Below are 26,993 nucleotides of genomic sequence, written 5' to 3' on the forward strand. Positions count from 1 at the left end.
ATTTTGCTGCATTCAGCTTTCTGGCATTGCAAAATAAAAGTTTATCTTGAGCTTAGATAATATTTCCTTAAAGGAACAGCAGCATCCAATTTGGATTTCCTCTTTTACATTTTGAAGTAAGATACTGTAGTGTTCTGATTGTTTTCAGGTTGCTGAACTATATTGGCCAGTTACAGTTTTGAGACTCACTTGCAGTAACTCAGGTTTTGGATATTATCATATTACAATGTTTTGAATTTTTGTTGTTTTAAGCTTTTAGTGCTAGTATTAGCAAATGAGTTAAAGTCATTGGGCTTGAATTTTAAATCATGTTAGCTTGGCCCCTTCATGATGTTGTGGTGTTCAGTTACCTCTTCCAGCCAGTTTCCCAAAAATGTCTTAAGTACTCAATGTTTCAACATTTTCTTGTAGCCAGATATTGAAACAAATGGATGTTGGCAGTGCAGTTAATGCTGAGTGTTGGAGTACCACAACTTGGTAAAGGAGTGGGAAAATGTAGGTCTGTTTTCCATATTTACCTCTGCTCCTAATCTGCACCCTGCCAAGACAAGGCAGGAAGTAATTATTGGCCCAAATCCTCCGATATGGGGAGAGGCCTCCGACTCAACTTAGTCGTTGCCTCAGGACCCTGAATAAGTCCAGATGTGTGTACATCTGTCCCTACAGGGAAGTTCAACCAACCGATTGCCGATTTTACCCTGTCGGATTGGCCCATGATTCCCTATGACAGTGGGATCAGACAGCCAGAACCATGGAGGCTTGGGCTGTTTGCTCTATACTTGGAGTAGTTTTTACCCGGATTTATTTCAAGCTCTTCAAAGCAAATGTGAAGCCTGCTGAGCAGCGTAACACTTCAGCACATCAGCTGGAGTGTCAAGGCACAAGGGCAACTACAGCAGCCCCAGAAATGTTGACCACCCCCCCGCCAACCTCTCCTCATCCGCTATATTCAACTGTCTCCCTGCTCACCCCCTCCTGCAACCCCTCACCCATTTCACCTTCTGGAATCCTTGGTTTCTGTCCGGCTGACGTGAGAAGAGTCAATATTGTTGGGGAAGGTAGCCTGCAAAGCTACAGACCAGGTACTGGGAGGTGGGATTAAATTGGACAACTAGTTTGTTTATTTTTTGTTATTCGGCCAGTGCAGACACGATGAGCCGAATGGCTACTTTCTGGCTGTAACTTTTCTATGGTTCTGTGGAATTATGGAATGGGGGTAAGGGGGGTTTTGAGCATTTTTGTGGGGCGAGGGAGGATTGTGAATACCCTCCATGGGGTGAGGGAGGGCGGTATCGGGGGTGACAGCACCACTTAAAAACTGTAAGTCAGTGAAGTGAAGGCAGACCTTAAGGGGCGTATGTTCATGACGGAAAGGGGCATGGCTGCATTGAAATTACACTTGGCCACCCAACTCTGTCCCTGCATTTCTGCAGGAGTCAGGATTAGAAAGTACCAAGACTCCAGCACAAAATGGCAAGTGGGTAGATTAAATTGGAGTCAGCGTTGGACAGTTCCTGTCCGCACTGACGGAAGACCTGGGCCAATATATTACTGAGAAAAGAGGCATGTTGCCTAAGCTTTTTGGTCTCATCTGCACAGACGTAAGAATGCCAAATTTTAAAAAACCACAACAATTTATGATACAGAAGAAAAGGGTGCTGATTAGTTGGCAAGTTGACTCTGGCTGGGTTTCTCTCTTTTCGCAATATTCAGGTTCTGCATACCGAGCAATTGTAGTTTGTAGATATTGTCTTGGTAAGAATTCTATTCTTGAACTCGGAAATGATCCAGCTTCCAGGAGGTTAACAAACAAAAGAAAATCCATTGTTACCTGTTCATTGAAAACTGTCAACACCATCTTGGTGTGAGCAGTTTGAAGATCAATAAGTGTTGTGCACCTCTGCACTGTACTTACAGTTAGTATGAAGCGTGAATATTTTGGCAATGCATTCTGTGGGCTGAGGTTCAAGTGCTAGTCTACTTGACAGTAGGAATTAAGTTACATTTTTGAACACATGATCTATAATTTGTTCCCAGTTTAAATGCAACTACTCTGGAGAATGAATATTTCTGGAGGTTGAATTTATCGTAACTCTAGAAGCTTGAGAGTGCCTAGTAGTTATTTTTGTTAAGAGACTGCATGAGCTGTATAATTTGCTAACTTCTTAGGCATTTGGCTTCTATAAGTATGTAGGAATAAATGGTAGGAATAAATGGTATCCACCCTCTGAATTTCTATCTATTCAGACATGACAGCATCGGTAACTGTTGTCTTATACAGATTAACTTTACTTGACAATTTGTGTACTCGGTCATTTCAGAGGAGCAGGTCCATGAGTTATCATATTTCTTAGCTTGCGTTAGAGGTGAAACCTGAAAGTGGGGCAAGTGTTCAAATTAAGGAAGGGCAATTGTAAATGTATATAAGTGAAAGTTCTCAGTGGTTGTTGTTTATCAGCTTGGATATATATTGCTATTTGACTTGAGGCCAAATTGAACAGCTTATCCAACTGGATGAAATGCAAAGAATTTTAGGCTAGATTTTCTGCCCTCCACCACCTCTCCTTGCATTCCTAGATCTCAATTTCCTGGTGGGCAGTTCTGGAAGCTTAAACTCCACCTGCCTATACATGGGTAGGCATATGTAAATTTGATGTGGCTCCCATTGCTTGTTCTAATCAGACATTGGGCCTCAAGGCATATGTTTGGAGAGGCTTTTGAGTGATAATTGTCAAGGTGTCTGTGTGGATCGTCTGAAGACAGCTGTACATGTCCCAACAACTGAATATTTTTCCCAAAAAATTCAGTTCAGTGGCTTTTTTCCTGGACCCCTAAACCTGGCACCCGCTGTTCATGACCAGAAATGCAGCTAGGGTCTGAGGGACGTGTTTGGGGCAGACAGAATCCTCACAGGGAAACTCACTGTTAACACTCCCTCATTAAAACAGCCCCCTGCCCCGAACCCTCTGTGCTGTCCCAACTTTCTTTACCTTCACAAGATTCGCAAATGCATCTTCGCAGTCTGACTTCACCACGCCTTCCAGCACTTGATGTTTGAATCACCTTCACTCTGATTTTTGTGCCACCCACAGAGACTACCCTCCACAAAGTCTCCATGTAATTTGCATGATCATGGTGCATTGGCTGTTTGTGTGATTTCAGTGTGGCCTTTGCAATTGCTTGTTGCATCCTGTTTTTGCTTTACTATTTTCTCTGGTCCAATTTGTTACATTCCTTGGTTGATTGCTAATTTTCGATGCTACATAATTGCTGCTGTGCCCTCATTTGTCATCTCCTATAACTATTTTGCATGCAGCATTTTGGAGACATTATCCATTGAAATTTAAGGCTCAAGATGTAAGTTGATGACACCAGGTTTATCTTTCTGTCACCACCCTTGACTCAACAATTTTTGCTGTTAATTCCTATCAAGTTATGGATGCAGTGAAAGTTGCCATAGTCCCAGAGGGCCTTAGGCTGCTCTCTCAATAGAGGGATGACTGGAGGTGAATTTAACCTGAGGGTCACCCGCAGCTCAGGCAAGGGGTGAAGTTGAGAAGGCAAGGCCTTCATGGATGACCTTGACTGTTATGGGAATTTAATCTGCGCTGTTGGCGTCACTCTGCATCACAAACCAGCTGTCCAGCCAGCTGAGCTAACCGGCCACTGGAATTTCCAGCAACCCAAATTTGGCAAGACCGAAGCAGTTCTCTTCTGCTTTTGGACACTTTGCACTTCAATTCCGAACGCTCTCCCTGCCTGTTTGCCGCAGCTGGAATTATGGTTGGGCAACCAAAACCTCTGCCTCTCAAACCCTCCTGGGTGTTTTTTTTCTCTCTCGGCAGTTTTTGAAAGTTCATCTTCCAAACCTAAAAATTCTGAATTACCATAAATTCCTCCCTTGAGTTCAGTTTTGCTATTTTGCTTTGTAAGTGCATCTCAAGGCAGAGTCAGTGCAAGGAGTCATACTCTTGCTCCTATTTCTCAAGCACTTATTCTTATGTACCTTGTGTGCCACAGTTGAGTCTCATTATTCACTAATTCTGTTACTGGACTAGAAACCTACAAGCTTGTACTAAATTCAGAGAACCTGGATTCCAAAAGCACCATGGCAATTTAAGTAATTGAAGCAACTTCTTTCTTTAGAAAAAAATCTGGAAATAAAAGTTGATATTGATACGTGAAATTATCAGGTGTGAGGAAAGATACAACTGTTTTGCCTATGTCTCTTGGGGAAGGAAAGCTGTCATCTTTACGTGGCCTATATGTGAATCCATTCTTGTGCCTGTGGTTGGCACTACCCTCTGAATTGGCTGACCAAACCACTCTGTTGTATCAAACAGTGAACTAGCGTGTTGGTGACATCGATTTTTCACAAATGAATTTTTTATTTAAATTATTTGTATGATAGCTTAAGCCAAGTATATCCCTATTGGTATGCATACCAGATATTTTGTCCTCTGCATGTACCATTGTGTGTGCATTTCCAATCTCAACTAGACTGTTTACACCCAAGTTTAACGAGGTCAGAACAAATCATAAAGGTATTCCATTTCTCACCTTGCTGACTAATGAATTGCTATTTGGCTTTTGCTGGAGAATGCCAATGTCTAAATGCCAATGTTCTCATTAGAACTTTTAAACACTATTTTGTCTTCAGTGAATATACTTACTTTCAAAAGTCCGTGTTTTAATATGACATTTTGAAATCTCTCCTGTGAAGAAATGGTAAAACATACTATAACGTATTGCTCCAAGTTGCTTGAACTATCCATGCTCAGTGTCATGTGCATGTGTCATGTGCGTATGTCCTATTTTCTCCTTGAACCCCACTGGTTACTTATTCCCTAACTTGTGTTCAAAACACTAAGTATTTTTTCAACAATTCTTCCTACTAGTTTACATTACTCTGCTTTTATCATCTGTTCTGCTGACTCTGACCTTCTGTTTGTTCCTCTTCCCTTCAAGAAGATGGCACAGTCTTCGATCATCATACCCTGAAACTCTGCCAAACCTTGCCGCTTTCAAAAGTCTCCCCAAAGCCTTTGATCACTTCCATTAACTGACCACCCAAATTGTTATTTGGGTTCTGATTTTTCTCCCCCGTCAACCCCCTGCCTTCCTGGGGAATGTTAACAGCAATAAAGTTGTTATATATGTGTCCAAGTCACTGCTGAGGAAATATTTTGAAAATATCATTTTTGTAAACGGGAGTTGGAGATATCTTTTTTCAAATGGCATTACATTTCCTAAGTTGATATTTACTCGGTTTAAAAACTGCACTAAATTGAAGGAAGCAATTTTCCTCTGCGCTCTGATTTGTATTTGAGCCTTTGAAAAAGTTAATTAAAAACTGCCTTAATTGTAGGAATGAACTCTTGTCTGATTTAATTATACAGCTTAAAGATTGGCCAAGCACCACATCATGTCCCTGCAATAAAAGCTTATCCTCACTTAACTATCTTTTCTGCTGGGAGAAGCGATGGTCTTGGGTCAAAAACAGCTCAAGGACTATTCAAAGCAAAATTTGTGACTTGCTAACCAGTGATTTGGAAATTATGGCTTGCCTAATGCCCATCTGCCTTTCAGGGTAGTACTTATCTGTGCAGGATCCACAATTCAGGATGAGTTAGTTGTCTAATGACATCTAAGGTGGTCAGTAACTTTCAACGATTGACAACATTCAGACCTGAACCCAAGGCTACCCAGTTGGGAGGAGGTGCTTCCTGCTGTTAACAGATTGAACTACAAAGCAAAGAATTTCCAAAATTGTTGTTATGGTTTTGCCCCTCAGACTAGTTTACTTTATTAAATTATACTAGCTGATGGTATTCTTCCATGAACCAAGCGATGATGGACTTTCAGGAAGCAATCCATTTAGGTGGGTTATCTTCGTATAGTACATCTTTGCTGATGGCTGTGAAGGTCAATCCTTAAGAGGTAGGTTCTGCCACAAACAGTGCATGTGAAGCTGTCAAGTGAAGTGGGTTGTTTTCGGTGTTGTCCCCTATTGCCAAGTTACTGTCGCCTCTGCTTGTCATGGTAGTGAACTCCAGCCCACAGGAGGTGTTGCCATTTCCCTGTTAAACCAGCTAGTATCTCCCAGGTGTGATAGTCGATGCTTAGGGCCTTCATGTCATGCTCACAAGCACCTTTGAAATGGAGCCTTGGGCACCCCACTGGTTGCCTGGCTCTGGCTACCTCACCACACAGAGGGCCCTTGGGTATGTGATTATCTTCCGTCCTGCAGGCGTGCCCGATCCACCAAACCACCTTTAATGCCAACGCAGTTGGGAGCACTGCCACATTTGTAATTTTTGTCCTGCCAGGATATACCTACAGTGAAGATGGAAATTATTGAATTAATTTTCCTGATAGCTGTGTATTGTCCATGTTTCCATGCAGTAAGGTGTTGAGGATACCATCAGCTTGGTGTTATCTCACGCAAGTCAGCAAAAGTGGCAGCTGCTTTTCCTATGCGCGTATTGAGCTTTGTTCCAAGGGGCAGATTGTTTAAGGGAGCAGAATTTGATAAACACTTCAAGTGGGGTTATATTTGGTGTAACCAGGGGCAGAGATGCAACACTTTGTCCTATGACCACTGTTCACTGTGAGGGGTTTGCTGATCAGGGATTTGGTGGTAGCAGCAACAACAACTTATATTTATATCGCACCTTTTACTGTAGTAAAGTTTTCCGAGGCGTTTCACAAGTCAAATGTAAGGAAATAATGGGGAAAGATGACCGAAAGCTTGGTCAAGGAGGTAGGTTTTAAGGTGTGTTTTAAAGGAGGTAGGTAGGTTTAAGGAGGAAATTCCAGAACTTGGGGCCTTGGTAGCAGAAGGCATAGCCACTGAAGAATTCGGAGGAGGGTTGTGGGAGCTGGAGGAGATGACAGAGATGAAGGATTTGGTTGGTAGTGGTGTTGGTGGGGGAGATGAGCTGAGCTGGTGGAGGGATTTGAAAACCAGGATGAGTGTTTTAAAATCGAGTTCTTCTTTGACTGGGAACAATGACGGGTGAATGGAACTTGGTGTGAGTTAGGGTGCTGCCACCAGAGTTTTGGGTGATCTTGAGTATACAGAGAATAGAATGTGGGAGGTTGATATGGCGTGCACTGGAATAATTAAGTCTAGAACCAACAAAGGCATAGATGACTGTTTCACCAGCAGATGAACTGAGGCAAGGATGGAATCGGGAGATATTATGGAGCTGAGAATAGGCAGCCTCAGCTATGGAGTGATGTGAGGTCAGAAGTTTATCTCTGTCAAATGTGACATGAAAGTTACGAACACTCTGGGTTCAGCCTCACAGTTGCCAGGGAGAGTAATGGAATCGATTATGTTGTGGGGACAGAAGATAATGGTTTAGATCTTCCTAATAATCAGTTGGAGGAAATTTCTGCTGATTCAGTGTTTAGTACCCTTTCAGACAAGCAGTCTGACCATTTAAAGCTCGTAAGCAGTCAAAGAGGTGGAGATGAAGGGAAGCTGGTGTCCTGGCAGATGTGGAAACTAATGCTGTATTTTTGAATGATGTCACCGAGTGGCAGCATGCATGTGAGAAATGAGGAAGCCAAGAATCGACCCTTGGAAAACCAGGCATAGTGCTGCGTGAGCAGGAAATGAAGAATTGCCAATGATTCTTTGGCTATGATTAGATAAAAATGGAACCAGGTGATTGCAGTCCCGCCCAGTTGGAAGATGATGGAGAGGCATTGGAGGATGGTGTAGCCAACCATCTTCAAGGCTGTAAACGGGGTTGAGAAGGACAAGGAGGGATGGTTTAACTTTGTCACATTCGCATAGTATGTTAGGATGTCATTTGTGACTTTGATAAGAGCTGTTTCGTTACTGTGGTGCGGCAGAAATCTGATTGGAGGGATTCAAACACAAAGATGGGCATGGATTTAGGAGGCGACGACTGTTTGTGGATTTGGGACACTGAAGGGAGGTTAGATAGTAATTTGCAAGGGCAGTGGAGTTGAGGGTTGGTTTTTTTGAGGGGAGGGTGATGACGGTAGGTTTGAAAGTGAAGAGGGCAGCTGGTGAAGAGAGAACACCATTAACACTGGGTAATATGGAAGGGTGGAAAGGCATTTGGATGGTCAGTTTAGTGCGAATAAGATTAAGGAAGCAGGGGATAGAGCTCCTGGACAAGATTGGATTGAAAAGGGCATTAGGGGAGATAGGAGAGAGACTAGAGAAAAATGCTCATTCAGGACTAGGGCAGGATGACCTAAGAGGAAATTTAGTCTGGTGGGTCAGGGAATGGAGAGAAATGGCAGAAGCAGCTGATCAGATGGTCTCAGTCTCTGACAGAGAAGCCTGTGAGGTGCTTGAGCTTGCTGAAGGTGAGGGTGCAGGTGACAGGGTTAGAGGTATTTAAAACAATTTGCACCAGGGAAAAGAAACCAGGGGTTATATTTGCATTCCAGGGTGATGCTGGAATCGTCAGCATTTTTGGCACATGAGCACAGGACCCGATAATGCTTTGTGGCCAGACCTGGTCGTGAATGACTATAAACCGGTTGTCCACCATAACCTTGCAGTTCTGCACCCCTTGATCTTATGGAAGTGGAGACAAGGCCCACATTGGGAGAACATTAGGGTGAGAGAGTGTAATTGTTTCATTGGGGAGTGGGGCATCAGAGGTGGAAGTGAGGGTGTAAATCAGTAGCTGCAGAAATGTTGTGGCCAACAGAGGACCAGATGTTAGACAGTAATAATTTTAAAAGTGCAAACGTCAGTTAATTGGGAGGGTTCCTTTCCCTGGATGGTCATAGGATGGCGTACGGTTGGGAGGGGGAAGGGGGATGTGGATGTAGAGTGATACAAGAAAATGATGCAGTTATTACCTTTATAAGTTAGTGATTAACTATGAACATGGAGAATAGATACAGGACATTGACACAACTGGTCCATGCTGAGGCTTATGGTGCATTTGGGTCCAGAAGCGTGGCACTACCTAGCTGGGTGGTATTAACTTGTTGAAGTGTGTATAGCATGTGCTAAAAGACACGAGTTAATGCTGGGAATGGAGCTTGATGGATTCTGCATTATCAGACAAATCTCTGCAACCAAGTTTAGGGATCAAGATGTTTTTGGAGCTGGGAGGCAAGGTGTTCCTGGGTTGAGACTGTTGATAATGAGGTCAGTTCTGCATTATTTTTAGGAGGTTCACACTGTTGTTCATGACTTTTGGTGCCAAACTTGGTCTTGAGATTAGAGCTTCTGACCATGCATTCATGTCATCTCTAAGACTGCCTATTTCCATCTCTGTAATTTGACCCCTGCCTCAGGTTATCTGCTGTTGAAACATTCATTCTAGCCTTTATCTCTGGATTTAAGTACTCCTATGCATTCCTGGCTGGTCACCCTTTTCCTAAGCTCTGTAAACTTGAAGACATCTGAAACTCTGACTGTGTCTAAACTGGCAGCAAGTCCTGTTTACCTCTCACCCTTGTGTTCACTGATCTATATTGGCTCCTGGTCAAGCAACATCCTGAATTTAAAATTCTTGCCCTTATTTTCAAATTCCTTCCTGACCAGCCTCAGTAATATCCCCCAATGCCACAACCCTCCGTGATATCTGTGCTCATCTAATTTTGGCGTCTTGGGCATCCCTGAATTTAATTGCTCCTCTATTAGTGGCCGTGCCATCAGCTGCTGAGACCTGTAGCTCTGGAATTTGCTTCCGACACCTTTCTTACATGCCACCTTTCTTCTTTTTAAGATACTCCTTAAAACCTACCTCTTCCTTCAAGTTTCATATTATGTTCTCCAATATTACTTCATTGCTTGGTGACTAACATTGCTTTATAATGCCCCTGTGAGGCACATTCTCATTGCGTTCATGGCACGATATAAGATAGTTGAAAGAAAGACTTGCATTTATATAGCTCCCTTCACAGCTACTGGATGTCTAAGTGCTTTATAGCCAATGAGGTATCTTTGAATTGTACAAGCTTCTCCCAGAAATTAGCATTGATTTGAGGGGACAGGGAAACAGTTTATTGTAGTCAGCCCTTTTTCTGAAGAGGGCAGGGCTTGCCGCATGGATGTGGATTAGACATGAATGGCTAGTCTTGCTGTCAATTTGAATTTGCATGTTTGGCATTGCCTGTGTTTCAAAATATGACCATGCAACTTGGAAAGGAGGAGTTTTTATTTTTGCTTTTTGACTGTTATAATTTGCCCTTGGAGCCTCTTGGATAATTATAGTTCACCCCCTGATAGCTGTGGAAACCCAATCAACTCCCAGCTTCTTGAAAGAAAATCTTTGTGTTTCCTGGATTTGAAATCTCTATTTTTATTACATTAATTCTATATTTGATCTATGTTCCTGGATTCTAAAGAAAGCAGAGTTGCTGCCAAAAGGATATTCAGAAAATAGTTTTGGTCTTTTTCTTGGATTTCTTGCCCACCCCTCCCCTTGCTAATTAGTTTATTTGTAGTTTTTTTTTTGCTCAGTGTTGGATTTTTTTTGGGGGTGCACTTTTGTGACTGATTGGAGATTGTACTAGTGTGATTTACTGTGTCTTTGGTTCACACGACATTTTATTCTAATCAGCTGCAAGACTTGTGTCGATATTGGTGGATCTCCATGGTTTTGTTTGCGTGGGTGGTTCTTGCATATTACAGAGTCTGAAGCTGCATTTAATTACCAAACTCCTCTGTATTTTTTTCCCCCCAATTTATTAAAAATTTCAAAGCTGCGGGGATATAACAAATGAATTTCCCTGTTCAGTGAACTTGCACGGACCTTGGTCTCATTCCCACCTGAGTGTTTTTGTTATCCTCCAAAAAGATGAACTGACAAGAGATTTTTGAAATGAGGCCAATAACCAGCTGCCTGGATTAATTCATGCATAATGATTACAGTGAGTTTTAACTTAATTTGTAACGGTCCTTTTTAAAAGAAAATAAAGCATGTCTCTCTGTCTCCAAGAGAAGTTTCTGTTTTGAAGTCTGTGTTCTGTTAAGACTCAACCTTCCTTACATTTGAACAAGACTTTCTCCGCAGACAGTTTCTTGGCTATGCAGCAAAGTAAGACCTTATGACCCTCCCCACAATCTGTCCAGCAATTGGTAGGTTGAAGTGCCAATCAAACAAGCTACCACTCCTGAGTGGGTTTCTGCCTGCTAACTCCTGTCGCCTTCACATATGTACAGAGACTGTGAATATATACTAGCTATTATCTGAAACTTTAGAGGTTGTCTCAATGATTGTTGCAGACCTTATTCCTCTTTATTCTAGTAGCTACATTTTTCTTAAAAATATAAGCTGCTGGGTTTTCAGTATTTTTTAAAAATATAATTTTAAATCCAATGTCGTGTCAGAAATATATTTGTGGCTTAAATTAACAATCCCTTCTCGGTAAAAGAGCTACAAATCCCAAGCAAAATAATACCTCAAAATCAAGGTAATAGTTTATAAGTTTCAGGGTTAAATTACAGGTTTGTTAATTATAGGTCAGTAAATTTAAGGCTGCAGAATGAAAAAGCCAGTCCATTTATTTTATAAAAGAATTGTTTTTTGCATACACAACATGTGCACGGTTTGTAATGGCTTGCATTAGATGGAAGACAACTTACTCTAATAACAAAAGTGGAAATTATTTGACAGGACTCCAAGTATATAATTAACATTAAAGTGGAAATGCAAAATTTCAGCTTGTTTAGACTATATATATTGTACATAAAATTGAAGAATTGCTGCTAAACTGAGTGGGAAATACTATTATCATTGAACTTAAACTTCATTTAAACAAACTGTGGTGGTCTTATTGGAAGTTTACTGTGAAGTTACTTTTGATTTTCTGCAATCTGAGCATGCAAATAAGACTGAGTAATGTTACAAATAAGAGATGTATAAGATTGTTTTGGGAATGTGCCTTTAATTTAGGATAAAATGAAGGGGATCATGTAACCTGTTCTGAAGTCTGCCTAATAACAGGCCTGGGTGATGTGGTTGTTCAAGATTAAAGGAAGGTCTGGGCGGTTGGCTGAAAACAAGATGTAAGGTGTTCACACTTAGTGCCAGCAGCATCTGTGTTTATAGTGGTTCAGCTATGAGTCTCAATAGTTCCAGGAAGGTGTTGAGAATGTAAGGTGGTAAATTGTCATGCTTTAAACTGTCCATTTACTACCACGATAAGAGAGTTGGGGTCTCAAGGATGGCTCATCAGCATTCCTACCTGGATACAAGGCCCAGGTGATTCATGATGCCATGGAGATGGGCTGTGAGAGGGGAAGGGTTTCTAAGATATCCCTGAAATTCAGACACAGCCTGTCAGGATTTGGGTGGAAGTTCGCACTTCTATTGAAAAGGCAAAACTCATGAGGATTTGAAATCAGGCTTAGAAGATTCATCTAGCTTGTGCTAGAGGGAGAATCACCAGGAAAAACCCTCACTGTGAAAGACACTTCTGGGGTTAAAAGTTAGCAGGCTAGGAAAAGAAAGCAATGGGAAGTAAATCCTCAGGAACGAAAAATCACTTTGGATTGAATCAGGGAAAATCTCATGACTATCTTCAGGGACAGTGTGAAGTGTGCCTGTGAAGTGGGCTTTCGTTTGTTCTAAAAGTAAAAGGAGAAAGTTCTGTTCTGTAGCCTAAAGGATCATTTGCTTACAAAGATAGTGTTCAGTCAATAGGGCTTTTACTCTGTTTGTTAGGTTAAAAGTCTTAAAACGTGAAATCGTGTTGTGTTATCATTTCAGGGCTCAACTGGAAGTTTGGATTTCTTTTGTAAAATTATCGGTCTCCATGGGGTTTGTAACAGTAATAACAGAAACTTGAAACGGTTATTGTATTTGCATTCCTGTTGGTGCTCTCAGCTATATGTGTGTGACTGAAACCACAGGCAGCTATCAGATTGGAGAATGTGATCTTGAGATTAAATGCAATAAAGGTTATGTTTTTACTGTGTAATTACAGAGCTGTTTTTAAATCTTGTTATTTTAGGCAGTATTTTTGAAAATAAAATTGACTCCTTAAATTAAATCCTTGATTACTCCCCAAAGCACTGTGGTGACATTGTATTTATGTAGCAGTTGTTGAATCCCAATTTAGAGAATAAAAAGCAAAAAGAAAGGTATTCTGAAAAAAAAACTGGTTGAGGAATTGTCCTTTCAAATACTGCTGTTAACTGACTTCTAAGGTGAACTGGCAAGGTGTGATTTTGATCAGTGTTTATTAAATTGGGACCCACAGATATCTGGGAGTTTGCAGTGACCTTCCAGTGAGTCCACAACAGAGGGATGGTCTTATGGGTGGGGTGACGTGTTCATGAGTGAGCGAAGAGGTGGTGGAGGTATACTGTCACTCTCCCCAGGCTTCCCTCGTGCTTGCTCTCCTGCTGAAGAGCCAAGGAAGGCAAACTCTGCATTGAGAAGCAGGCACACTGACCCCATTGATATCTGCAAATCAATAACCTGTTTTCTTAAAAGCTTTATTAAAACTCTCTTTACATGCAGCAGTTTCATAATATGAATACTATTGTAAGTTACATGCAGAGTAGGGGGAGGGGGGTCGGGGCAGTGGGTAGGGTAGTGCAGGATGTCCAGGATTAATCCCTTTGAAAAGGGGTCAACCAAATATTTTGAGAACCTTTTGATTTTTGACTTCTGTAGGAAGGCAATGGCTTGAATGTTTGCTGAACTACCGCAAAGGTTCAATTGTATTTCGGAATTTGCTATTCGAGTTGAAAGAATAACTGGAACCAATATTGATTTCAGTGCACTTAATTGCTCGCTGGTATTGATCAGCTGTTGACTACCTTTACAATAGCAATTAGTATTGTAACATTGCAGTGCCACGTAATATCAGCACCAAAACATTTGCCTGGATCCGGATGTTCTGAAAAGTGCTTGAAATGCACAGTAGATAATCAACATCTGTAGAAAGACAGACAAGCTGGCATTTTGGGTGTAACCCTTGCTTGGCTCTGAGGAAGCAAATATACCTGAAACTAACTGGTACTGTCTCTTCACAGTTGTGCAAAGATTTATTGCATATTTCCACCATTTTTTTTATATATTGGTCTCAAAAATAGACTAGCAGCAGTGACGGCCGAGATGACGGCTGAGTCTTCACAGTTGAAGATCATGGGAAGACTTCTCTCTGTGGTAGTTGGAATGAATGGTGACTGAAGAGGCCAGTTCTTGATCTTCAGGCTCTTGAGCACTTTTTAAAAATTCATTCATGGGATGTGGGTGTCGCTGGCTAGGCCAGGATTTATTGCTGATCCCTAATTGCCTTTGAGAAGATGGTGGTGAGCTACTTCTTGAACCGCTGCAGTCCATGTATTGTAGGTACACCCACAGTGCTGTTAGGGAGGGAGTTCGAGGATTTTGACCCAGCAGCGATATATTTCCAAGTCAGGATGGTGAGTGGCTTGGAGGGGAACTTCCAGGTGGTAATATTCCCATGTACCTGCTGCCCTTGTCCTTCCAGATGGTAGCAGTTGTGGGTTTGAAAGGTGCTGCCGATGGAGCCTTGGTGTGTTCCTGCAGTACATCTTATAGATGGTATACACTGCTGCCACTGTCTGTCAGTGGTGGTGGAGGGAGTGAATGTTCATGGATGGGGTGCCAATCAAGCGGGCTGCTTGGCATTGGATGGTGTCAAGCTTCTTGAGTGTTGTTGGAGCTGCACTCATCCAAGCAAGTGGGGAGTATTCCATGACACTCCTGACTTGTTCCTTGTAGTTGGTGGACAGGCTTTGGGGAGTCAGGAGGTGAGTTACTTGTCACACGATTCCTAGCCTCTGACCTGCCCTTATAGCCACAATATTTATATGGCTAGTCTGGTTCAGTTTTTGCTCAATGGTAACCCCCAGGATGTTGATAGTGGGGGATTCAGCAATGGTAAGGGGGATTCAGCAATGGTAATGTCATTGAATGTCAAGGGCAATGGTTAGATTCTCTCTTGTTGGATATGGTCATTGCCTGACACTTGTGTGGCGTGAATGTTACTTGCCACTTGTCAGCCCAACCACGTCCTGCTGCATTTAGACATGAACTGCTTCAGTATCTGAGGAATCGCAAATGGTGCTGAACACTGCGATCATCAGCGAACAACTGCACTTTTGACCCTATGATGGCAGGAAGGTCATTTATGAAGCAGCTGAAGCTGGTTGGGCCGAGAATACTACACTGAGGAACTCCCGTAGTGATGTCCTGGAACTGAGATGATTGACCTACAACAGCCACAACCACCTTCTTTTGTGCTATGTATGACTCCAACAAGCGGAGAGATTTCTCCCTGATTCCCATTGACTCTAGTTTTGTGGGGGCTCCTTGATACCACACTTGGTCAAATGCTGCCTTGATGTCAAGGGCAGTCACTCTCACCTCACTTCTGGAGTTCAGCTCTTTTGTCCAAGTTTGAACCAAGACTATAATGAGGTCATTAGGTGAGTGGCCCTGGCAGAACCCGAACTGAGCATCACTGGTTATTGCTGAGAAATGATGGCACTGTTGATGACCCCTTCCATCACTTTACTGATGATCAAGAGTAGGCTGATTGGGCAGTAATTGGCCGGGTTGGATTTGTCCTGCTTTTTGTGTGCAGGACATACTTGGGCAATTTTCCACGTAGCTGAGTCAATGCCAGTGTTGTAGCTGTACTGGAACAGCTTGGATAGAGACGCAGCAAGTTCTGGAGCACAAGCCTTCGGTAGTATTGTTGGAATATTGTTAGGGGCAATAACCTTTTGCCTTCAGCCGTTGCTTGATATCACGTGGAGTGAATTTTAATTGGCTGAAGACTGGCATCTGTAATGCTGGGTATCTCCGGAGAAGGCCTTGATGGATCATTCACTTGGCACTTGGGGCTGAAGATTGTTGCAAATGCTTCGGCCTTATCTTTTGCACTGATGTGCTGGGATCCCCCATCATTGAGGATGGAGATATTTGTTGAGCCTCCTCCTCCAGTGAGTTGTTTAATTGTCCACCACCATTCACGACTGCATGTGGCAGGACTGCAGAGCTTAGACCTGATCCGTTGGTTATGGAATCGCTTGGCTCTATCTATCACATGCTGCTTAGGCTGTTTGGCATGTAAGTAGTCCTCTGTTGTAGTTTCATCAGGTTGACGCCTCTTTTTTTGTTACACCTGGTTCTGCACCTGGCATGCCCTCCTGCACTCTTCATTGAACCAGGGTTGATTCCCTGGCTTGATGGTAAGCGTAGAGTAGGGGATATGCCAGGCCATGAAGTCACATTGTGGTCGAGTACACTGCTGCTGCTGGCCCACAGCGCCTCACAGTTGCCCAGTCTTGAGTTGCTAGATCTAGTTTGAAAGCTACCCCATTTAGCACGGTGGTAGTGCCACACAATTCGATGGAGAGTATCCTCAGTGTGAAGACAGGGCTTCGATTCCATAAGGACTGAGTGTTGGTCACTCTTACCGATACTCTCATGAACAGATGCAAATGTGGCAGGCTGATTGGTGAGGATGAGGTCAAGTATGTTTTTCCCTCTTGTTGGTTCCCTCACCAACTGCCGCAGACCCAGCCAAGCAGCTATGTCATTTAGGACTTGGCCAGCTGGGCCTGTAATGGTGCTACCGAGCCACTCTTGGTGATGGACATTGAAGTCCCCCATCCAGAGTACATTCTGTGCCCTTGTCACCCTCAGTGCTTCTTCCAAGTGGTGTTTAACATGGAGGAGCACTGATTCATCAGCTGACAGGGTGAGGGGGAGGCAGTGAATGGTAATCAGCAGGAGGTTTCCTTGCCCGTGTTTGACCTGATGCCATGAGACTTCATGGGCTCTGGAGTCAATGGTAAGGACTCTCGGGTAAACTCCCTCCATACTACAAACAACTGTACCGCCACCTCTGCTGGGCCTGCCCTGCTGGTGGGACAGTGGTGATGGTGGTGTCTGGGACATTGTTGCTTGACTAGCCTGAGACACAGTTCTCCGAATTTTGGCACTAGCCCCCAGATGTTAGTGAGGATGACTTGGCTGAGTTTGGCATTGTCATTTCCAGTGCCTTGGTGGATGCCGGCTGCTTTCTCCAGTTGAATTCCTGTTAGGCTTTTTAGCAGTTTGATACAACTGAGTGATTTGCTGGGCCATTTCAGAGGGCATTTAAGAGTCGACCATATTGCTGTGGTTCGCGAGTCAAATGTAGGCCAAACCAGCTAAGGACGGCAGATTTCCCTCCCTCGAGCATTAGTGAACTGATGGGTTAATCGACAATGGTTTCAGGGTGGTCATTAGACTTGTAATTCTAGATTTTTATTGAATTTAAATTTCACCATCTGCCACCCAGATTCACAGAGCATTACCCTAGGTCTCTGGACTACTAGTCCAGTGACAATATCACTATACTACCACTTCCCCAAGGGGCGCAGGAACTCCTGATTTGGTGTTCTGATATAGGCACGGACAATGGAAGGAGTCTGCTTACCTTAAGCAGCTTGTGTCTGATTGTTTTAGACTTTTGGGTTGCTGTCCTGTTATTGTGCACTAGCTGGCTCTTTCGGCAGCCTCCTGCTCCCACACCCATTGTTCAGTGTCAGCCAGAGAGAGCTTTCTTTTCGTCTGGTCTTTTGAAGTATTTGCAAGGTGCGCTTTGGTCTCTTTAACCAGTGCATAGTTCACCATAAAGCTCTGCTTTTAGCCATGTGGAATCCTCCGTGTGTGACACATGCGCTACGCAGCACACTTGGCATTATAAGAAAATGCACTCAACGCTCGGCAGATTGACTTGGTTGATGACCGCTTTGTTTTAATCATCTCATAAATCAGATGATGTTCCTGTAGCCATGAACTCTACATAATATCTTTGTAGATGGTTGTTGGCAAGAGCCCCATGTGCTAAGAGAAACTATGCAAAGTCTTGCATTATTAGTGACAGAGCCTGATCTATTCTTGCAGCTTTCCGATGAGGTGCTGCAGGCTTTCCATTAAAAGTGTTTTTTTTATTCATGACTGATGTCATTCAGCATGGTCTCAGCCTCTTGTATCCCTTTTCTTGTCTCTTCCATTCTTCTTTGTTTTCAAAGCTTTAATCGTTACATCTTGAATATTAGTAAATTTTTATTTCTTTCATAGGGAAATTATACATCCTGACAAATACAAATCAGTTTGACTACCTGTCCGTGTGACTTGCATAGTTACCATCAGCTACAATCATATATGTATATAGATGTAACATTTCTAATGCAGATAGTTTCAAGTTTTAGTGTTTTGCCTTGAAACGGGGAAGTGAGTGCAGAAATGACCTGCTTTCACTGTCCTGTAAGGTACGCCATTTCAGCTGCACATGCAGACATAGTTCTGAAGGTTATTGTAATGGTTACCACTGGCTGTTTTATACTGATGTCATCGAGGTGTTTCCAGGATTGGGTCACAAGCAGCCAACAGTCCCAATGTAAAACCAAATTTGCTGAGGCTACCATTCAGGAAGACCACTTTAACAATTGAATGGCAGACTCTGGGTGATGCCTAAAATGTTGCAGATGATAGACACGCCAGTGATGTATGGATGAACTGGAAATTTGTATTTAAGATCAACTTCCATTGCAATATGCAAGCACTGGATCTGCTGACACTTGGAAAAGTATTTTTTTTAAAACAGAAATTAAACTGGAGCCAAATTTATTTGATTATTCACTTAATTGCTTGTATTCTGTCCACATGTTGACCATGATTAGCTCATCTGCTGAGGGGGAATGTGAAGGCTGCACAATTCGAGAATACTTTGTTTCTCTTAATTTGCTAACCATTTGGTAATGTTCAATTGGATGCACTTTAAGACCAATCATCACCAATCCAAGGTGAATATTAAGCATATAATTCTATAACTATAGAATATTGATAATAACCTGAGAACTCAGCCAACAGAAGTTGAGTGCAATTTCTTCAAATTGCATTAGGTGGAAGAGTTTTTATTTGGAGGGGTAAGCTGTCAGAAGGTCAATGCATTGGTTAGATTTTGACAGGTGTAGTTAGCAATTCAGCAGTGCACTTATGTGGCAAATGATTCTTTTCACCATTTGGTATAATGTACTATTGAAATTGGAAAAGCTAAAGAACCAAATCTGATTCAGCAGTGAAGACTTCAGCATTCAAACTGATGCCAAGGCCAATTGAAGGCTTGTCTTCCTGAAGCTTTGAATGTGTCACAGGATTTGGGAGGGTGGGTTAAGGGAACGTTTTCCAGCTTGAATACCCCTTTCTGCATTCTCTTGATTAGTGAAGAATCTTGTATTGTCAAAGACTTGTGTTGTTTAGCCCTGTGATGCCCTGTGAATGGGTATTTGACTGTTGGATCTATATGACAGGCATTTATTTTTGATCATGAATTGATGTGCTCTTTGAAATAATTTGTTAAATGTTATTTGTGTTTATCTGGTTCAAGTCCCTGCCCTCTTCTTTTAATGTTTATGTCACTGGGCAAGATTAAACGTGAAACTTATGACCAAAAATCTTTTAATCTTTGTCTTGTGCATTGTACTTCCTGTTTCTCCATCGCGAAAAATATTGATGCTTACAAATAGCAGTTGTGAAAAGTGTTTAAAATTGAAAAGACACTTGAGATCATTTTTATATTTTATTTATTGGTTTGCAGGTGGATAATTTCATCTACGGAATATATCTTGACGTGCATACAAGTAATGAATCTTTTTCTTTTGTGTGTAGTCATTCCTGCATAGAAATCATCAGAATGATGGAGACAAGTCTGAAAAACAAATTACTGAAGAGCATCTCAAGGTAGGACCATTGTAAAGATTAAGATATATTAGTAGTATTACTTAATGGTTCATTGCATTGTTGTACTTGTTCTGTGATCATTTGGGGTCTGGTGAAAAATCATTAATTGTGGAGCATGCTCAATGCCCTGTTGGATAATTCAATTTTGTGTAATTTTCTAAAATCTCTAAGCAGATTAAAGGAAAACACCACTTATGCTTATTCACAGTTAATGTTTTGCTCCTTTCTTTTTTCCATTTTTTTGCCTTGAAAGTGTTGGCTGGCAGTGTCTGCCTTGTCGCCTATAAAACTCCCATGCATGTTAATAGACTTTTTTGTCATTCCTCTCTTGATTTTCTCCCCCTCCCCCTGTAGAGAAATGTCATGTTTCCAGTTGTACTTGCTGAAATAGTTCAAGGTCTTGTATGTATGTAAGAAGCTACAGACATGAGCCAAACCTCAGTGGATCATTGCATGTTTTCCTCAAGGCAGGAGCTGCTTTGTGAACAATGTTAATTCTGGTTTATTCAAAAAATGAAAGACACACCCCAGCAAAGAAAAGATCTAGATTTGTTTTTTCATATGCTCACTTCACACTATCAAGGTTACACCCAAACAGTTTTATATTTGGTTTCCTGCAAAAATGGGGCTTCTAATCTAATATAATCTAGAAATTGGGGTGGATTCTTAAGAATATTTTTGGTTCATTAACCATTTGTTCATTAAATAGACATTCAACTGATTTCAGCTGAAAATTAGTTGTGTGTTTTTAAAATACTAACATAAATTTTGGTCCTGAAAATGACTTTGTTCTGTTTTTTTCAGATTTTGTTTTCTAACATTGAAGAGATACTTGATGTGCATATGCTGTTCTTGGCAGCTCTTGAGGGTCGCTTACAACCAGAGCCACAACCTCAGCATGAACTTGGAAATATCTTCCTTCAGTTTGTGAGTAGAGTTGTTTGTGTTTTATTTGTGCTCTTTTGCTAATCCCATTTCCTGTCACTTGACTTCAGTCTCTTAAATTTGGCATCCTTTAACTTTTTAAACAGCTTTTAACTTTTTCTCTGCCACCACTTTAGATCCCTCATGGCGGTCTGCAAATTCTAATCCTTGGGGGGGAAATACTGGAAGGCTATCCTGTCAATTCAACATCTGCATTTGTGTAACATCTTGACAATTCTTAACACAATCAAGTTCAAGCCAACAGTCACAACTGATGTGAAAAGAATGATTTTTCATTCTTAAAATTTAACTGGTAAAACATTTACTCTTTACAGCCATGTAGGCAGTCAGCAAGGCACCAAGAGCCCTCTGGGTCCTTATTATCCAACCGACATTCACCTTTGTGATTTTTAGCGAGGGTTCCTGCAAATGATATTTCTTTTCTCGAGAGATTAGGATCACCACAGCTTCTTAGACCAACTCCCCACCCCTGTCCCCTGCCCCAAAAATGCTGACCGAGTTCCAATCAGTTCAGTCAGCACACATCAAAGGTTGAACATGGAACATTTTTAGCCTGTATAGATCAGGTACATTTTTCCCCCACTGGTTAAGTAATTTCACTCCTATAGAGAAGAATAAGCACACTTGACCAAGTCTAGCAGGCAACCACTACCCACTCCCCCAACATTAAATGAAAGCCCATTGTGTGTCTTAGGTGGATATGCACGACCTCGTGGCAATATTCAAAGAGGGCAGATGTTCTCCTAGAATTTTGACCAACATTTATCCCTCATAGACTTGCTTATCTCATTGTAGATGTGGAACCTTTGCACAAATTGACTGCTGTGTTTTCTATATTACAATAGCAATAACAGAACTCGATTGACTGTCAAGTATTTCTGAGTGTCCTGATGTTCTGAAGTATCTCTATAAATAAAAGCTTCTGTTATTATTTATGCTTTGGACCTTTAGCGCTCATGTCTCTCGTCTCCCTGCTTTCCAGCTCAATCAAGTTGTTTGTATTTAAGGACAACAGAATAATGATGTGTATAGCTAGTGCAATTCATATCCTTGGGCTGTCCAAAAGCATTTCACAGCCAGTGAGGTACCTCCGAAGTGTTCTCTCTCTCATAAAGTTAGCAAATGTGATGCCAGTTTTCATACAACAATGAGATAAATTATCAGAAAACCTGCTTTTCATGATGTTGGTTGTTGAACAGAAGTAGGTCATAATCCTGGGAGGAATCCATGACTCAGCGCCAATGTGCAATGGGATCGTTTAAGTCCACCTGAAATGGGAGATGGTGCCTCAGTTGAACGTTTAATCTGAAAGTTGGCACTTCCAACATTGCAGCACTCTTATTGCACTGGATCGTCAGCTTCATTTGTGCTCAGGTTTCTGGAATGGGGTCTGAACCCATGATCTTCTAACTCCAAGGCTATGTATCCAAGAGGGCCACCTAATTCATTGCATTGCATTGATCATCATGTCTAGTCTTCTGACCTCCAGCAACATGACATGATTGATCTGTGATCAGGCAATATATTTTCTTCGGGCTGGGGGAGAAGCTTTTAGCAAGGCATGACAACAAGTGAGACTATGGGACAAGACATGTCAGATGGAGTCATGCTTTTCTCGATGAGCCCCTTGCTATGTCAATGTTATTCAGCAATTACGACTTTCCCAGCACCTATTTAATACTGTCACATAGGTCAACAAACCATGTTTAGAATGCATTATACTAACTTCACACTTGGATCTGCATTGCGTATTAACATTCTGCATTAGGAATCCTTTCCAATAATTCTGCTAATTTATTGAATATAAATATTTTATTCAGACATTTTGCTATAAGTACTTGCATAAACTGCATTTCATTAACATGATGCTTGTATGCTCTGGATGTGAACAAATGAAGTAGACCTGGAACTTGTTCACTGTGACCTGATGAGTGTTTCTACTTGTTTATATCCATGGCGTATCAATATCCCAAGTGACCAAGTCAGAAATCTGCTGTAGATGTTAGAAACACAGGAGTTGCAATGGCCAAAGTTTTTTTTTTGATGTAGAATTTGAACCTCAAGTGTGAAGAACTCTGTTCCCTCCTATCACAAGTACTCAATCACAGTTTTGGGGTGGTTGGGGGCGGAGTGCATGTGATAGAGTGGCAGGTCCAGGGTGAGAGTCGGTAGGGACAGGGTCAGGGTAGGCATGGGGGACGGTAACGAGTGTCGGTTCTGAGGGGAGGAAAGGCATATGAAGGTGGGTCATGATAGGGTCCAGGGTAATGAGGGGAGGCTCAAGGGTGACAGAGGGGAGAGGCATGGCGATGTTAGGTTGGTCTATGGTGATGTGGGAGGAAGTTGGTGGAGGGAGTTTGAAAGATGATGTGCACCATTTTTCCAAACAGACCTTGATCACGCAGTTAGTTGTCCAGTGAGATCCTTCGAAGTGGGAGGAGGGTCTTTTCATATGTGTGGAGTTCAAGGACAGCGCAAGTGGTTGACTGAAGGGACACCCGAATGATTGAGGCAACTGGATGTCAACCTTGCTCACTTGTGTTCTCTCTATGGTGAAGCCCACATTGCAGCAGGTTTGTTCTTAACTCATGGGCCTCAGAACATCGAGATCCCTGCAAGGTCTGGAGCTGCTGTTAGTTCCATGCCATTTGCCATCTGCTGCTGCCAGAGATAGGGATGAAAGTACAGAGGAAGTTGGATGCCTCCAAGGAGCACGGCTGATGGAGGGCAGCCAACTCGTGACTTCAAACCCTCGTCCTCTTGGGTGAATGATCATGGCTGACCAGGGCTCATGCTATTAACTTTTCTATGCTGCCAAGGAGTGGCCTTTCTATAAAGTCTTGAGGATAGTGGAGGCAATCGGAATAGCGTCAGAGGAAGGCTTCTTGCATGTGGTTCTCATAGAACAAAGAATAGTACAGCACAGGAACAGGCCCTTTGGCCCTCCAAGCCTGCGCCGATCATATCGCCCGTCAACTAAAACATTTTGCACTTCCGGGGTCCGTATTCCTCTGTTCCCATCCTATTCATGTATTTGTCAAGCTGCCTCTTAAACATCACTATCGTACCTGCTTCCACCACCTCCTCTGGCAGCGAATTCCAGACACTCACTACCCTCTGCGTAAAAAAACTTGCCCTGCACATCTCCTCTATAGTTTTCTCTTCTCACCTTAAATCTATGTCCCCTAGTAATTGACTCTTCCACCCTGGGAAAAAGCTTCTGACTATCTACTCTTTCCATGCCACTCATAATTTTGTAAACTTCTATCAAGTCGCCCCTCAATCTCCGTCGCTCTAGTGAGAACAATCCGAGTTTCTCCAACCTCTCCTCATAGCTAATAACCTCCAGACAAGGCAGCATCCTGGTAAACCTCCAATGCACCCTCTCCAATGCCTCCATATCCTTCTCGTAATGTGGTGACCAGAATTGCACGCAATATTCCAAGTGTGGCCTAACCAAGGTTCTATACAGCTGCAGCATGACTTCCCAGCTTTTATACTCAATACCCCTGCCAATGAAGGCAAGCATGCCATATGCCTTCCTGACTACCTTATCCACCTGCGTTGCCACTTTCAGTGACCTGTGGACCTGTACACCCAGATCCCTCTGCCCGTCAATGCACTTAAGGGTTCTGCCATTTACTGTATAATTCCTGCCTATTAGACCTTCCAAAATGTATTACCTCGCATTTGTCTGGATTAAACTCCATCTGCCATTTCTCCGCCCAAGTCTCCAACCGATCTATATCCCATTGTATCCTTTGACAATCCTCTTCACTATCTGCAACTCCTCCAACTTTAGTGTCATCTGCAAACTTACTAATTAGCCCAGTTACATTTTCCTCTAAATCATTTATGTATACTACAAACAGCAAAGGTCCCAGCACTGATCCCTGCGGAACTCCACTAGTCACAGCTCTCCATTCAGAAAAGCACTCTTCCACTGCTACCCTCTGTCTTCTATGACCAAGCCAATTCTGTATCCATCTTGCCAGCTCACCTCTGATCCCGTGCGACTTTACCTTCTGTACCATTCTGCCAAGAGGGACCTTGTCAAAGACCTTACTGAAATCCATGTATATAACATCCAATGCCCTTCCATTGTCGATCATCTTTGTCACTTCCTCGAAAAACTCGATCAAGTTAGTGAGACACGACCTCCCCTTCACAAAACCATGCTGCCTCTCACTAATACGCCCATTTGCTTCCAAATGGCAGTAAATCCTGTCACGAAGAATCTTCTCCAATAATTTCCCTACCACTGACGTAAGGCTCACCGGCCTGTAATTTCCTGGATTATCCCTGCTACCCTTCTTAAACAATGGAACAACATTGGCCATTCTCCAGTCCTCTGGGACCTCACCCATAGCCAGTGAGGATACAAAGATTTCTGTCAAGGCTCCAGCAATCTCCTCCCTTGCCTCCCTCAGTACCCTGGGGTAGATCCCATCTGGCCCTGGGGACTTATCCACCTTAATATTCTTCAAGATGTCTAACACCTCATCATCCTGGTCAAGGAGCAATGTCCCCAGGCACAGTCATGTATGAACAGGAGGAACACCCATCTTTGTTCTTCCAGCATGCCCTTTACCTGGAAGGCCTGGGGTGGGGATGCCATGTCTAGATGGAGGCCAGGTGAAGGGCTTAGCACTGGCCTGCTGGCTTTGAGACAGAGGAAAACCTGTAAAGGACTAAATGTATTACTTCAATTTGTTCACACATCTACTGAGATGTCGATGATGCAGCCAACCTTGTCTTGGTAATGGCTCTCATCTAAATTGAAGAGATGGGTGGCCCAACACCAGTTGGCACAGGGCTATGAGGAGCAAGGGCCTGAGCAGCAAGAGGCAGCATGGCCCCTAAGGTTAAGAGGCTAATGCACATCGACCACTGCAGTGGTGCACATCGGCCCGGCCATGGGTGTATCGCTGGTGCCGTTCTTGCCTAGAGATGAGTGAAAGGCAATGCCAAAGTCGCCTCATGTGCCCTGGGATGTGGTTGCTCGCATCTGCCAACTTCTCCAGTGCGAGCTGTGGCTGCAAGGAGTCTGAAGGAGTAATGTGGAGCTCCTGACCTACAGTGAATCAATGGCTGTCAGGTGACATTTAAATATGATTTCAGGACCTTGGACCTCATGAGGTAACAGGGATTGGGGGAGGGGGGGCATGCAACTGCCTGCCCCTCCCCGTCGCAAGTTTCCCCAAGCTCCTTGTGGATGCATAATTAATTAACTGAAAAGTGGAAAATCACACGCTTTCAACCGTGCCACCTCCTGTTAGTGATCACACTGACTTTCCTGCCTGCCACTACACAGTCTCCAGAGTAGAAAATTCTGCCCAGTGTTTCATGTTAATGACCTTTCATCAGAACTGGAAGAAGTGATGAGTGTTACAGGTTTTAAGCAAGTACAGAGGCAGAAAAGGGAGGGTGACGGGGAGCAGAGGAAAGAACAGAAGTAAAGTTCTTCTGTGATCGGATGGAAGGCAGGAGAGATTAAATGATGAAAGGCAAGGCAAAAAGGAGTGGCAGTGGGGCAAGAAAAGAAACTTGAGGCACTAGGTAAATACAAGTAGTTGATGGAAGAAAAATTGGGAGCCATAGTTATGATCTGAGGTTGTTGAAGTTAGGGAGCCCACAAGGTTGTAAAGTGTCGAATTCAAAGATTGGGTGCTGTTCCTCGAGTTGTTTGGGCTTTGTTAGGACAGTATAGAAGGCTGAGGTCAGAGTGGGATTGGAACAAAGAATTGAAGTGACCAGCAAGGAACAGACCCCAGCGCATGAGCATTTTTTTGGACTTGTTTGCACCTATTCCTTAGTTATCAACCTCACATCCATTATAAATGGTTAGAAAAATAGGATTTGTAACTACTTGTCATGGACTAAATGTTACTCATTGGATCTTCAAATATTGCAAGAATATATGTGTATTTTTAAATTAGTGGGTCATAAGGGACTTATGGGACTAGATTTAAGGGAGTGTGCACCTATCCCTGTAATTTTGTGGTTAGATTGCATACCAGAATTGTTAATGTTCTTGAGTACTTGCAGTCCTGCTGAGCTACTGAGTAGGATATTTTAAAAATTAAAATATTTTTGAATTGTCCATTTTAGACTGTACGTGTGTGTAATTTGGAACTTCAAAAATCTCCTGGAGTGGGTTAAGTACACTTTACAAAGAAACCAACTTTTGAAAATGTACTGTATTTGCTATAACAGTTTTGATGATGAAAAATTGAAGCAGCAAAATCTTCCTGCTGCACTTGCATCAGTGAATAGCCAGCAGGCTACTGAACAGAAAGTTTAGTTCATTCCAGAGTA

General features: G+C 42.6%; 1 protein-coding gene across 1 annotated transcript in view; it reads left to right on the forward strand.

The window, feature by feature from the left end:
• prex1 (phosphatidylinositol-3,4,5-trisphosphate-dependent Rac exchange factor 1) overlaps positions 1-26,993 on the forward strand; it is a 220,382-nt gene that overhangs the window by 51,067 nt on the left and 142,322 nt on the right. The window contains exons 2-3 of the mRNA XM_078555256.1: positions 19,659-19,730; positions 20,535-20,657. Of these exons, the coding sequence (XP_078411382.1) occupies positions 19,659-19,730; positions 20,535-20,657 (195 nt within the window). The remainder of the gene's footprint in view (positions 1-19,658; positions 19,731-20,534; positions 20,658-26,993) is intronic.

The sequence above is a fragment of the Cetorhinus maximus genome, chromosome 13 (genome assembly GCF_964194155.1).
Source record: "Cetorhinus maximus chromosome 13, sCetMax3.hap1.1, whole genome shotgun sequence".
NCBI classification, from domain to species: domain Eukaryota; kingdom Metazoa; phylum Chordata; class Chondrichthyes; order Lamniformes; family Cetorhinidae; genus Cetorhinus; species Cetorhinus maximus.